At 34.4% G+C, this 14,884-nt stretch overlaps 1 protein-coding gene across 2 annotated transcripts in view; it reads left to right on the top strand.

Moving 5' to 3' along the window:
- GBE1 (1,4-alpha-glucan branching enzyme 1) overlaps positions 1 to 11,415 on the top strand; it is a 147,956-nt gene extending 136,541 nt beyond the window's left edge. For both annotated transcript variants that reach the window (XM_085318906.1, XM_085318908.1), the window contains one exon: positions 9,607 to 11,415. In XM_085318906.1, coding sequence (XP_085175032.1) covers positions 9,607 to 9,663 — 57 coding nt within the window. In that variant the 3' untranslated portion in view covers positions 9,664 to 11,415. The remainder of the gene's footprint in view (positions 1 to 9,606) is intronic.
- The last annotated feature ends 3,469 nt before the right edge of the window (positions 11,416 to 14,884 follow it).

Genomic DNA, 14,884 nt, shown 5'->3' on the forward strand with positions numbered 1-14,884 from the left:
ACATTTCAGCTGCTGTCATATACCCTACTACCCCTTTACGTACAAAGCCTTTTATTGGTACTTTATTTGGTCATTATACTTGGACATTAAACTTCGATTTTAGGGAGGAAAAAAAACTTTAATTACTCACATAATTCTTAATTTTTTTCTCCATTTCTTTAAGGCTTGTGATTTGACTGAATTTTACTGTAAAATGTAGTTAGAAATCAGTCTGTGTTTTGGTCATTTTCGTATTTTTGTAGCACACCAGAACTAAGTGTTTGTATGAAAACAGTAGTTTTGATGTTTTGTACACCATCAAAAGTTCAACATCAAAAGTGTCAAATGTCATTATAATTATAGACAGAAACATAGATCTTTGACTGTAACTAGATATGTAGACAGATACAATTTACTCTTCTCTCCACAGTACTTTTTGTTCTATATATTCCAAGTAATAAGCAGCCTAAGTGGAATATTGCAGACTATGTCATATCATTGGCAAATTAGCATGCAGATTACTGAGACATGTAATATTTTATTTTTCTTTAGTTGTTTCAAATTAGTTTTTAAAAAATAACTAGGTGTTGGATTTCCCTCCCCTCAGATGGTGATCTTTTTCAAGTTCCTTATTTTTGGCCTGTACTGACAATGTCCTCACACCAAATGAAGCTGAAATTATATAGTTTATTTTAAGAATATCCTTATTACTGGGTTGTTTTTTTTTAACCTTAGCCTTAATATATGATACTCAATGTCAAAGTGCAACTTCCTGCTTCCTTGAGTATATTGACAGGTTAAAATATTCCCACAGACTGAAATGTTCTAAAAGCTTTTAGTGACCCTTAGGTTTGAAAATAGTAATTTGAACAACTTCCATCACCAGGATTTGTGTATTGAATTTTAAGAGTCTGATGTAGTCTTTAACTGTCTATCCCCCTGATGTGCGCACACATGAAGAATGTTTGCTGTTGAAAAGCTGTTTTAACCAAGGAAATGGGATAAGTTTTAAATATTATCAAGATCTTTTATTATTTTTACTTTCTGAGGATTAAGGTTTATAAACTCTTCATATCCATTGATCATTGAAAAAAAAAAAATGGAATGCTTCCAAAGGTTTTTGTTGGCCATTTTCCTTCCTCCTGTCTTATTTTTTAACCCACCTTTTTTTATTAGGGTTTTTCTGTTGTTGCTGTAGTTTTCCTTAACCTGCAGAAAAGGAATGTAGAAGATAACAAGGGAAATGTTGAGATACAGTACAGTTTTTGAAGTGCTTTTACAGAAACAAAGCAAGGCAATCTGAGAAATGGTTTTCTGCATGTTCATGTCTTACAGCTGTAAATTGAAAAACAAATGGAGGCAGAATTTCACGTGATTTTAAGCATACCTTCTTTGTCATATGCGGTATTTAACAAAATGAAATCGAAAATGTCTGAGGTTTTACATAAATTATAAGCAGGAAGGGAAAGTAACTGTGTATCTATTCATTGATGCCTAATTATATTCTCAAAATAGTGTCAGTATCTGACAATTAGTAGTGATGCAGAGACATGAGATTGTCTAAGGCCTTCACTTTTAATTAAAAGTTTAAGAAAATGTTGGCAAAGACTCTTTTGACGTTGCCTTCTGCATCTACCAGCTGCAATTTGCACTGTCAGATATTTTTCTGTAGTGCCTGATCTAGCTCTAAGTTCCAGTATTTCTTCCATCTGCTGCAAAATGACATTGAAATGATTTTTTATTTTATTTTTATTTTATTTTTATTTTATTTTTATTTTATTTTTATTTTATTTTTATTTTATTTTTTATTTTATTTTTTATTTTATTTTTTATTTTATTTTTTATTTTATTTTTTATTTTATTTTTTATTTTATTTTTTATTTTATTTTCTATTTTATTAATTCCCCAACCCCTGCAAGTGGGATGAAGAGTGGTTCATTGCAGCTTCAGCTAATTTCAGTTAGTGCTTGCACTTGACACTGAATCAAGTTCTGACAGTTCTGAAAATTCTACAGCAATTGTCAGCTGTAGAACTTCCTGCTTATTGGGTTTTTTTTATACATAGTTGGAGAGTGCTATGTATTGTGATCTTCCAAAGTATCTAAGGTGAGTTTCCTCTTATAACTATTGTTGTTCACAAGTACATTGTGTATTTAGTTAGACACAAAACTACTCATAAGTATTTAGTTTTATTTTAAAGAGAAATTCTTATTAGCTTTTCTAATCTCTTGTTTGTGGAAATTAGCTGGATGTTTACAGTGGACAAATATAAGAAATAAGCATTTGTATGACTACAAAGCATGGACATGTGTGTTCCTGGCAAATAGTAGTACTTATTACTTTACACTATTTTTGAGATAGCCCCTGTGAATAGAGTATGGTCTTAATGGGACACCATGTATGTAGGTGGAAAAGAGAATGACTGTAAAAATGTATTAATTCTGTATTAAAATGGATATACTGCATTAGTGCCAGAAGCCTTGATCTGTATTAGATTTTCTTTGCTTTAAACTGTGAAACTACCTCATAGTTTAAATGGACAAGCAGTATGAAAAAGTTAAAAAGGAGATAACAAAAAACATATTTTGTATCTATTTGACTTATAATCAACATTTCTACCCTCTGTTGTCTTCAGCTAGCCCATCTGCCTTGTGAATTCAACTTGCAAATATTTCACTTTATTTCCGATGAATACTCCATTGGGAATACAAAGAATCTTGATGATAGTTTGTTGACTAAACCTCTGAAAATTAACTTCGTCAAAAACTTCATTCACAGCTGAGTCAGCCTGACTCTATCATAGATCTGGTGTTCTCCCTTCCCCATTTTCCACTCTCTCCATTGTGAAGGCCTTACGAGTCTTGCTGTATGTGTGTCTCTTACTGGTGTCTTCATGGCTTCCTAAAATAGCAGTGTTTTTGTGTGACATCTTGGAGAAAATGGAACAATTGGTGTAGCTAGCAAAGGGTTAATTTATTGAGATATCTAAAATCCTGAGTAACCTGGTCTGATCTCATCGCTGACACTGTTTTGAGCAGAAGGATCTCCTGAAGCCCTTTTCAACCAGAATTATTGTATAATCCTAAGTACTCTAGGGGGAAGAAAGAGCCTGGAAGGGCTTTTCAAGTGAATGCAGGAGGCTTGGAACAGAAGAGAGATTCAGTGGATGATACTATTGAATGATAGTCAAGAAGCTGAACTATAAACCAAAATATAGAATACTAGAGAAAATAGCGTTTTCACTTCTGTCCATGTTCATCAAGTAAAGCTGATGAAATGGTGAATGAGAACAGGATAAAACTTCTGATCAGAAAGAAGCAGGTTAGAAGAGCAGAGATCAATAGAAGTGAAGGCAGTAATCGAAATTATATAATTTGGAGACAGCACATGAAAGGAAACGGAGGACAAGAATAAAGTCCTGACAGCCCTCTTCAGCAAGGAAGAGAAAAATATCAGAAATGCCATTTTTGGTTATGTCTTTTACTGATGAATACCTAGCTTTTGTGTTGCTGTTGCTGTTGCTGTTTTTTGAAAAAGGGAATTAGAGCACAAGAAGGTAAGCAATTTAAAAAGGGTTTCCAGGAGGCCTGTCTCAGTGTCTGGGTCTCTTGATGCTTAGTGAATTGATCTTAGGGTGGGAAATGTTGCTGCTAAACTATTTGTACTGAACTAACTTGCCTGGAAAATCACCAATTGTTTTACTCTCTTCATCCTCTTTCTTACATTTCTGTAGCATAAATAACTAAATGGAGGTTAAGGGATAAAAACTAGTGTAATATAATATCACTTTTACATTAAATTCTGTTTATGATCTTGCTCTTTTTCTTAGAACATCCCTTGAAGACAAATCAGTTATCACTTCTTACATAGTTTTGATTTTTATAATTTTAAATGAAACTCAGCATTCACCTGTAATAGCCAATAACCTGTTTCTTCTATGTAAAGTATTACAAGAACATATAGCTCAACAAAACAATAAGAATACAAGGCTTTTTAACTTAATTACAAAAAAAAAAAAAAAAGAGTAAGGAAAAAAGAGTTAGAAATACTTTAAAGAGACTGAATGCTTTCAAATTCATGGGGCCAGACGGATATTGAAAGATTTCAGTGATGTGATTGAAAGGCTGCTGACTATCATCTGCGAAAAATCATAGTGATCAGAAGGTTAGCATTATGTTAATCTGTGTTTTGAGTTATTTTTTTAAGAAGGGATTTTTTTTTTTCTTTTCTGGGGGGTGGAGGCAAGGGATCTGTCACTGCCTCAGTCACTGGAGAGGTCAAGGATCACATCCTCTTGGAATCCTTATCTAAGCAGGTTAGGTATAAGAAGGTCTGTCGGAAAGAGTCAGCACAGATTTAGCAAAGGCAAATCATGCCTGGTGAAACCAGTTGCTTTCTATGATGAAATGACTGGCTATGTGCATGAGGTTACCGTATTGATTGCAGTAAGACTTGTAACCTTGTCAGGTTTGTCCTCTAACACTGTTATCTGGGAGCTGAGGAAGTATGGGCTAGAAACACTGAATGTTAGATGACTGGGCAGCTGCTTGGGTAATCAAAGGCTCCATGTGTTGCTGCTGGGTCTGATACTGTTCAGTGTCTTCAACAGCAACAGGAATGATGAGACACAGTGCATCCTTAGGAAATTGTAGAGGTCACTGAATTGGGGTGAGGAGCAGGCAGGCCTTGATGGATTGAATTGTAGCAGCTGAATCCAGAGGCATCTTGCTAAGTTTGAAGCCATGTTGAGTGGAATGGAGTTTGTCTAGAGTCACAGACCTATTATAAAATGTCAGAATTATCTTCATTAGTGTATTTCAGTGTGTTGGAATTACCTTTAAAAATGTTTTTTATAACATGGACCTAAATAATTTAAAGACTTAAAAGATCCATGATGGCTTACTTAGAAAATGCAAAAAGAACTATAGTTACCTTTTTCAGTATTTAAAGACGGAACTGAGTGATGCAATAGAGGCATTCATGCTTCTGTGTCAGAGGATGCTAGCCTTTATTTGATGCTTTTGCACATTTATAATACTGAATACTTGTATGTGTTTCAATATGAATCAAAGTAATGGATTAAAATATTATTTTAAAAAAATCAGAGTTCTTCATTCAGATAGAGACTTTGATTAAATAGATTCATTGCCACTATTTAGGGCATGGTTTACCTGCTTTCAGTTAGGAATTATCTTTCTGTGTATTTGAAAATGACTGAACTCAAATATACAATAAGATGCTTCCTTTCAACTTATCCCATAACTAATGGATTCATGACATTTTGGCAGTGAGTGACATAGCTTAAAAAAATGTTGCGTGAGCAGAGAACAGAATGCCATATGCTATGACTTGTTATTAAACTGTCTGAAGCAAGGATTCAACATCTGGTAAGACTGTAGAAAATTACCAGTGAAGAAATAGTCTAGAGGCATATCAAGAGAGTAGAAGTTTGTAATTATTTTGCAGACTACATTCTTTTATTTTTTTCCCTAAATCTACACCTCTTATTATTCTTAACTTAGTCTTTGTGTTATTTAAGCTTACATTCCAACTTTGTAGAACTGTTTGAGTTCAAGACCTCTTTAGTTACTAATTTGTCAGAAAGGGGATCACCTATACTGAGGAATGAAAGATAGACTCACTTGATAAGAACATTAAGTATATTATGTTACCATTCTTCATCACTGAGTTCCTTTCAAAGCACAGCTAATGTTTGTTACGTAATTTTCTCTTCCATTTCCCTCCTCAAAGGAGAGACTTGCAAGGATTTTAAAGTAATTTATGCCTGCTGTGTTAAAGCCAAAACTAGAGGCAGATATCCATCTGTTAGCATCACCCTACATCCCCAAAAGCACCAACAATTTCCTTCACAAACCATATTTCCACAAAGGCAAACAATGTAGCTTATAGTTGGATTAACAAACAATAAAGCTGCACATGCATTATATGCTTTGCCCCTATCCCTAGATCTGCTTTTAAGAGTATGTCTTCATTACAAATGCAGACATTCTGCAGAGAGTTAATTTTTACAAGACAATTGTTCATTCAGGAACTTCAGAAAATCTGTGAAGGACTTTGTAAACTATTGAATGATCTGAAGGTATGAACTCATTAATTGGTAGAAGATAGTAAGTAAAATGGAAGACAATATTTTCGTGATAACCTGTGCTATAATAGTTGCATTCTCTACTAGATTGTATTTCCTAAGGGATAGTAATTGTATTCTCAAGAGTGTTACATTGCAGTTGGATGTACAAAAGGCATATTGTGCTGAGACTCAATAATCAGCTGCCTACAGGTGATGCAGACATCTGGCCAAACAGAGAAGTAAGGAAGGATCCTGTTTGTGGAAATTGCTAGAGGAGATCTTCATGTCAGCATGTGTTTATAAATGTAAATTGAATATTGAACTTACTGCTCAGTCTAGCTCAAGAACAGCACTGGTTAGTCTGTCAAGCCTGAAGCGCAAGTAGAGGAACAGTCCCTACAGGTACACTCTGAGTTGCCTGTCCGTGAAAGTTCTTCACTTGATACTACAGGTCTAGTACAATAATTTTAGCCCATCTTAAGAAGCAGATATTTCTCCAGTAGCACTTTATGGCATTGGCGTATTTCCAGTATCTTCCCAGCTTCAGAATGCATGGAAAAGCTGTGAAAGGCCTAGTGCTTGTTCCTCTTATTTTCTGTGACTTAGTACTTCACTAGTCACAGCAGGCCAATTATAATGTAAGAATTTATAAAGGTTACTTTAAAAGATTGGGTTTTGTTTTCTGTACCTGGCTGGAGCACAGGCTACTTAGTACACTGCTACTGCCAGGCTTTTGAAGAAGTTCAGCAATTTCAGCAAGCATGATGGCCCTCAAGTGGGGCAGAGGAGAGGGGCATAGGCAGGAGTATATGGGATCTATGGCTAGGAGGAAATCAGAAAAAACAGGAAATAAATAGAAATAAATTTGTGATCTCTCATTACAAAAGTGGTAGTTCAGGTGAGAAATGGTGAAGGAAAAAGAATAATGCATTCAGCAAGTTTGCAGATGATACAAGGGAGAAGTGACTGATACACCAGATGTTGCAAAGGGAAGAGCAGAATAATCACGTACAGGCTGGGGGGCTGACCAGCTAGAGAGCAGCTTTGCAGAGAAGGTGAACATGGACATCCTTGTAGGAATGAAGACCCAACAGTATCCTGAACTGCATTAGGCACAACATTGAGAGATGATTCTTCCCCTCTCCTCAACACTGGTAAGACTGGAGTGCTTGGTCCAGTGCTGAGCTCTCCAGTGCAGGAGAGACATGGATTTACTCATCCAGCAATGAGTCACAGAGGTGATTTAAGGGCCTGGAGCATCTCATATGAGGAGAGACTGCAAGAGCTGGGACTTTTTGGCCTGGAGAAGAGAAAACTATTGGGGAGGATCTTATCAATATGTATAAATATATCATAGGAGAATGTAAAGAAGACAATATTGGAGTGTAAAATTTGAGCACTGGGATTAAAGGTGTCAGAATAGGAGGAAGTGGAGGTGAGAAAGCAGAAAGCTAAGAACCGCTGAGTTGTAGATAATCTTCCATATTTCATCTCACACCGCAAAACACAAGCAGTCTTTGGTCACTTTCTCTCCCATCTCCTCTCCCAAATGATCTTGCTGCTTAAAAGAGGGGTGAGGAGAAACACACACAATACATGCACAGTAGTACTTCAGACTTTTTGAAAAACAAGTCCTATTGAATTTGTAATAGGAGATGTCTATTACTTTATTTGCATACTACTTTTTCCTTCTAAGTGCATTGTTACAGCAGTGGAATGAATACTTAATTTAAAATGGTAGCTATTCAATATTCATGCTATAAATTTTTGCTGTTCTTACAGTTAAGTTTTAAAGGTGGTTACACTGATTAATGATATTAATTGATAAGATTAGGAGATAATGTCAAATTTGGCTCTTCTAAGATTTATTTTAAAAGCACCAAATCAGTAGGCATTAAAACTAGCATTCAATTTGGCCAGCCAAAAAAAGAAATGCCTAAAATAATACACTAGCAGTTATTGGGGCCTTACGTGTCTTCATGAAAAACAGAAAACCTAGTTCTAATTAGTTGAAGTACAGTACTTCACACAAATTCTGAAATAGTGCTAAAAAACAATTCTGAGATTCTCATCCTCAATGAACTGGTAGAGTGCTTCCAAACTGCTCCCAGATTCTCAGCTGGTGTAAATTGACTTTGAAGGAACTAGGCTAATTTGTTACTTCTAAGATTTGACTTATTATTAAGTATTATATCTTGTATTTTATTTTTGTTATTACAACTGTAGTAGCTTCTTACATACTTTCTTAGAAAAATTATTCCTATTTCCTTCTCTTCCCTTTTCAACTTCATCATATAAATCCAGAACACTGAATTTCTCAATTCGCAATTTTGAAATCTCTCATTTATGTAGACATTCTGAGTCAGTTAATTTGATTAAGTATTTCCTCCTCTGCACAAATTTGTAGCAGCTATTTATCACTGAAACCTTAGGAGAAATCATTATATTTCCTGTCTTTTAAAGAGCATTAGACATGCCTCTCTCTGGTTCAGTGAAGATCAGCTGTTCTTTTCTCCTTTTCCTAAAGCTCTTTTGCTCTTTCAGTTTATTCTGTTCTGCAGACTATGAAGGCCTTTCATGCCATCGGACTATAGTTTGCAGATAACGTAGTTGAAATTGAGGAATATTAGACATTCTGAAGGGATAGTGGATAGTCTAAAAGAGGATGTTGTCAAAATGAAGCCAATAATCTTCAATCTTGTTACCTTTTATAATTGTATTTTTATTGACTTATTCAGAAAACATGTTCTTACACTTGACAATTGATGGAATACCGTATATCAAGGTAATTGGTAGGTAGTACATAACAGTTTTGTTTTCATATTGTGACTTTAATATGGAAGGAATGTTGTGTAAAATTCTCATGGGCTCTTTTATGATCTATGAGAAGTCTTTTGATTATATGTGATCTTTTTCATGGTAATTAGGTAAAAAGAGTAAAGAAAAAGGCAATAATGTAGTGGTTATTTTGAATCTATGTCTGTATTTGAGAGTGAATTTATTGTTTGGATACTGAAACTCCATAAACGTCAGGCATGGGAAGAATGCATTGCTGTGTCATATTGCTGGAACTTACCTGCATGAAATGACGTCATGGATCTTGGGGCAACTGCAGAAGAGTGTTCAAATGCTGTCGTAAAAGTTTGTCTTTTATTGTGCGTCTATTGACCTAGAAGTCCTAGTTTTTTAGTTTTTTTTTTTTTAATTGGACATTGTAAATCATATGAGGCCCTCTAGTGGTATCCACTTTAAAATATATCACCATATGAGAGGGAGAGGAAGAGGAAAGACTGCAATTAAGTTAATTAAGTTGTTTTTAAGCTTATAACTTTTGGGTCATTTTATATAACTCAAGTGCTGGGGACTGAGCACTCAATCACACTTTAAATGTGATTAATAGCAATGACACATTGCACAAATGATAAATTTAAAGAGCTAAGATATTGTGTGTGTGTTTTTCATTATCTTATTTAGAACTTATATCTGGTGAGGTTCATGGTTCTTTTCAGCTATTCTTGTTCTTGTTATCTTTTTATTAGGTGTACATTCCCAGCAGAGTGGCTATTGTGCTTCAGAATATGGATATCCTAAACTGAAGATATGGATATTCTTCGCTGAAGAAGCAAGCCATAGAAGAAGTGCTGATATACTGTACCAGTGCAAAGTATTAAAAAGCTGTTCTAAGAAAGCTTTCTGAAACTAAATATAGTAGTACTAGATGTTTAAAATATAGGATTAATATTCACATATAATTTCAGAGCTCTCAAGTTGCTAGAACCTATTTTGAGGAAACTTTATGAAAGAGGTAGAAAGAAAAATACATCTTTATAGCTCTGAGATTACAAAATTCTACTTAAGACATTGCAGAGCAGCTGGCATTCTTAAATTGTTGCTTACAGATCTTTATCGGGAGTGGTTGGTCCTGCTCTCTGATATTTATAATTTCTTGTAAGCCTCTATCATTTTGATGAAGAATTCAAATGTTCATTATATATCAATGCTTCTTGTTAAAAGTATTTTTTGTAAAAAAAAAAAAAAAAATAACAAGTTCTTGGCTAAAAGGTAACCTTAAGGTTTGTGGGACCTCATTTTGGGCTCCTCTTCTTCAATGAAGTCCAACATGTAATTAAAAATGTATATCCAAATGGATGAGAGGATTCACAAAAATGATAAGCAGCCAAATGGGTAGGTTGAGTGACTCGGACCTGCTGATGCTGTTGTGTACTGCTTATTTGCTGCTTGTCAAATTGCTTGCTACAGCTGAAAAAGGCACCTGACTATTTTTTGTAGACCTCTAAGATGCTCATTAAGAGGATTTTGTTCATACTACAGTGATACAATGCTAGGAGATGTTCTTAAAGTCCCCGTCCCACCCTTTTCACTTATTTCAATAATATTGAGACCTCGTAATACTGATTTCACCATTTTCAGAAGCTGCCATTCACCTTGGAACATGATGTTCTTGCACTTTTATAACTTCTGAAACATCGCTTATCATGAAGAAGTAGTCTCAAAATGTAGTAATGAAACTAAGATATTTTTTCTTTTTTTCCTCTAAGTTCCAGGTAGTTAATTTGAGTGCTGCTAAGATTTTTCAAGTGGGGTCTTTAATAAAGCTAGGAAGTTTTTTTTTTTTTTTTTTTTTTTTNTTTTTTTGTGAAGAATAAGATCCTGTATGTTTGAAAATGTATTACAGAGTATTCTGTAGAGTTCATACCAAATTAAAGAGAAATGTTTTAATTTGCTCCACATATTTTAAAGCATATTTGGTTTTGTTCTAAAATGAATGATTCTTGTTTTGTACAATTCTGTTTTCTGTCTTTAATATAGCCAGAGAGGAAGAGGTCCGTAACCAATTTCAAGTCATGCTTTTACCCATTTTTTTCTGTGGGCCACTGCAGATTACTGAATACTTGTGTCAACCCTGAAAATCTTTTCACAGTTCTTGGAATAAATACTTGTATTTTAATACAGTTTACATTTAAACAAAATCAGAAGTACGATGGTATAATATAGCATTGAAATTAGCCTTTTGAAAGGCTTCACACTGAAAGGACTTTATGAACATCCCCAGTCTGAATTCTATATTGGAATAGATCACTATCACGGTTAATTTTCCTCTCTATCACTTTGAATATTGTTTGGTAGAGGGCTAAGAAAAGCATTCCAATACACTGATATTTTAAAAGAAATACACTGAACTGTTGTAACAACTGGAACTGATTATCATTTTTGTTAAATGATATTTTCTTTGTAGTGAAATAAAAAGCAACATAATTAGATGCTGTATTTACGTTATAGTGATCTATATAAAATTACATGCAAATAAACTCTGAGGAGGATAAGCACATATGTGTTTATATTTTTTTCTTAGCTTGTACTGTAAAAGTACTGTCCAGTAGCCTTAACACTGAAGAATATTAGCACATCTGAAAATCAGGAATTTGTCATGGTCAGGAACAGTCTAGTGAGAATGGCAGAATATTTCTTCAGTGTAGATATTTCTCTTATGTAATGAATGAATGAATTAAAGCAAACTACATGAAGACCAGTAAAACAAACATGAAAACAGCAGAGTTAAGGCTGTCTCAGAGTCTCTGTGTAGGTTGTAGCAGTGGGTGTGCTTCTGCCTGTCTTGCAAGGCTAGAAAGTTCTCTCTATCCATGGAAAGACAATTTCTCCTTCCTGCACAGTGATGGCATATAAAGGAGAATTCAGCTACGGCTTTTCCAGCTGCTATTTCATGTTGCATTCAGATTGCAAGGGTCCAACCTCACCGTTGTGCCACCTTGAAGGTTTGTATTCCCATAGTCTTAACTCCTTTACAGGTGTAAAGTGTACAGATGTACAGACTAGCACTTTTTCAGGATCTGTTATCCCACAGCCTTTCACCGCTACTTGTTTAAGACTTGGCCAGCATGCAAGATCCAGAGCTTTTTTGCTTGGATGCACTTGAAATCAGCACTCATCAGTCAAATTTTACAATTTATCTCTGGCCCAGGAGTAAGTTATGAAATGTTCGATGAGGATGGATCCGTGGGCACAATGCTCTCAGCAGAAATTTAGACGTTATGGAAGAATTCTCCTTTCAAGTAATCTCTCTTTGGGTAGAGGGCTAATAAGGTTCTTTGTTTGTTTAAAGGTAGCCATCCCACATCCTTGTCACCAGAAAGTGTGTTGGTGATTCTTAGTGGCTCTGGCTTCAGCAATCATTGTTCCGGGATTTCTATGACAGTATTTTAGTAAAGAATTTGTTAACCCTGTGCTCTGAAAGACAGGGCTGTGGATAAAGAGATCATGAAAATGATCTCTGACAGAAGGAGACCAACTGTGAACTCCAAGGTAGCAGACTAGGTAAAGAGTTATATGGTGCTTAGATACAGTGAGGTGATATTTTCCATATTCATCTTGTTGTTTACAATTCTGCTTTCAAATTAAGATGATTTAAACAGCTGAGCAAGTTTTAATTTCCTTGTTTGATATCTCCAGGTTCTTAACTGTGCACTACCAGATTACTGGAGAACTTCCTGTTTATTTAAATCTCCTTTCTTATAACTAGAAATCATTTCATTAGGTAGTGATGGGTTAGGGTCATGTCTGAATGAATGGTAGAAACTGGTTTGGGGGTTTCTTTAGTCAAATAAATACAAATATTCTGTTGAGGTATATGATCAATATTTCTTATTCCTATTCCATAATTTAAATTTCTGATGAATTTAAGTATTCTTGAGTAACACTCAAGAATTTCATCATTGAGTAATGTTTCTAAATGGAGCACGTAATCATTGTAGACGGACTGTTATGGAGACAAAGCAATATTTCACATATTTCTATGCTTAGCTTGGAAGTGAGTTTCAAAAATGTCAGCCAGTGCATGGTGTGTGTGTGGGGGGGGGGGAGGTGCCTTCAGACCTCATAGTGTATGGTGCAAGTGTTTTGAGGGGTAGGGAGTTATTTGTTGTGATGGAAAGCTGTGTCTTAAGCTACAGCATATGTTTTGGCTGTCACTTTTGGTGTCCAGATTATTTAGCGTTATATTCAAGTTCTTTAGGAGAGACACTACATCAACCCAGAAAAAAACCCCAAAACAAAAGACACAACCTTCTGTCGTGTCTGTGCCTTTATTCAGCAGGATTTTTTTTGTGTATGTGCATGCAATGATTCCTTTATGTAAGCTTTTTCATTTTTGTTTTAACTGAAAATAATTTGCCATAATATTGATAGGCTGACATGTGGCTGCTCTTATTAAAAAGAATTTTATGAAATTTTGGATAAAAAGATAACTGCAGTTGAATATGATTAAAAATATTCTGCTTACAGAAAGGTAAAAAACAAGAGTTAATTATGACGGATCAGATAAAATAAATCTTATTTTTCATTCCTGTGACTACCTTATATATCCTGTAAATACAAATAACTCTTTACATGTTCCTGGTAAATTGAAGCCTAAAACGAATTAAGAGAAAAAAAGTTAGAACTTGTAGGTATTGAAGAAAGCTTTTGGCTTACTTGACACTTTTATGTATTTACAAAGCTATTTTGAACTCCGAAAATGATTTAGTAGTTTAATTGAACTAGTTATAAAAACTCTTTTCTAAAGTTAAGCCAGCCATAATCATTTCTCTAAATACTAAAGATTAAAACTGATCACTAAACACCTGTGCTATATCACTCTAAGCAGAACCCCCTCTAAGCTTGTTTTTTTTTCTAAATATTGCTCACAAATTACAGTTGATATGCATAGGAAGAAGGACAACCTCTGTTAAGACAACGTAAATTTAATGGGTTGAATATTAAGTATATGTTTAGGGTAAGTACCATGTCTATTAAACAAACAAAACAAGTCAGATTGTATTTGGACAATGTGTTAAGGAAAAATAAATATGTCTATAAACACTGAAGAAAAACTGCAAATGCTGTAATGCTGCACTGTTCCCCATAATAATTTTTTACTTTCCTACTTTCCAGTAGTTTACTGGATTTACTGGATCTTTGTAGTGAAGGAAATTACTCTTGGTATATTCTTTACTGGGAGAGCAAGAGAAAGAAGGAAGAAAAAACAAACAAACAGAAAGACATGGTCTCTCTACTAAAAAAAATAAGTTTCCTGTCCAATTCAAAAATACAGTGGCTAACAAAATGAAGGTAGAAATCAAATGGAAGAAGAAGGACAAGGTAAATCCTAACCTTGCTTAGTTACTTCTCTAAATATTTAGTATGCCCTGTGTCCACTAAGGCAGTAGAGCAAGATAACTAGATTGAATTAATAATACTGCTATTAAAGCAATATTTTCATATAAGATTTTGTGCAGGTAAAAATAAACAAAAAGCCCTATATATTCAGTCTTTCATGCTAGAAATTCTTTAACCAGTTCTTTGGTATTAGGCTTGGCTTGCTACCATGTGATTATCCCTGTAAAAATGTGCAAAAATAATTTTCTACTTGCAAATGTAAGTAATTTTTAGAGTAAATTCCTTCATAAAATTTTATTCACTCTTAAGAGAAAAAAAAATCTATCAAATGACTACTTTCTGGTGCAGTAAAGATATGGAAAATTAACTGAAATGAAAACCTGTTCTGTAGAACATAAGAAATCATAACCATTACTTTTATACAAAGCTCCTTTCATGTATTGACTACTGCTGGGGTTTTTTTTTTTTTTCATTTCTTTATTCATCACAGTTTTATTAGGCTATATGTGCAACATTTTCTTTCAACCTTTCTGTATTCTGTAACCAAAGTAAATACTAGTTATTTGAGGCAATCACAGTTTTCAGTCTTTCAATAATAAGTTGTGGTTAACTTTGGTATGGGAT

This window comes from Rhea americana, unplaced genomic scaffold, assembly GCF_003343005.1.
Source record: "Rhea americana isolate MKP2758 unplaced genomic scaffold, rheAme1 scaffold_56, whole genome shotgun sequence".
Taxonomy (NCBI): domain Eukaryota; kingdom Metazoa; phylum Chordata; class Aves; order Rheiformes; family Rheidae; genus Rhea; species Rhea americana.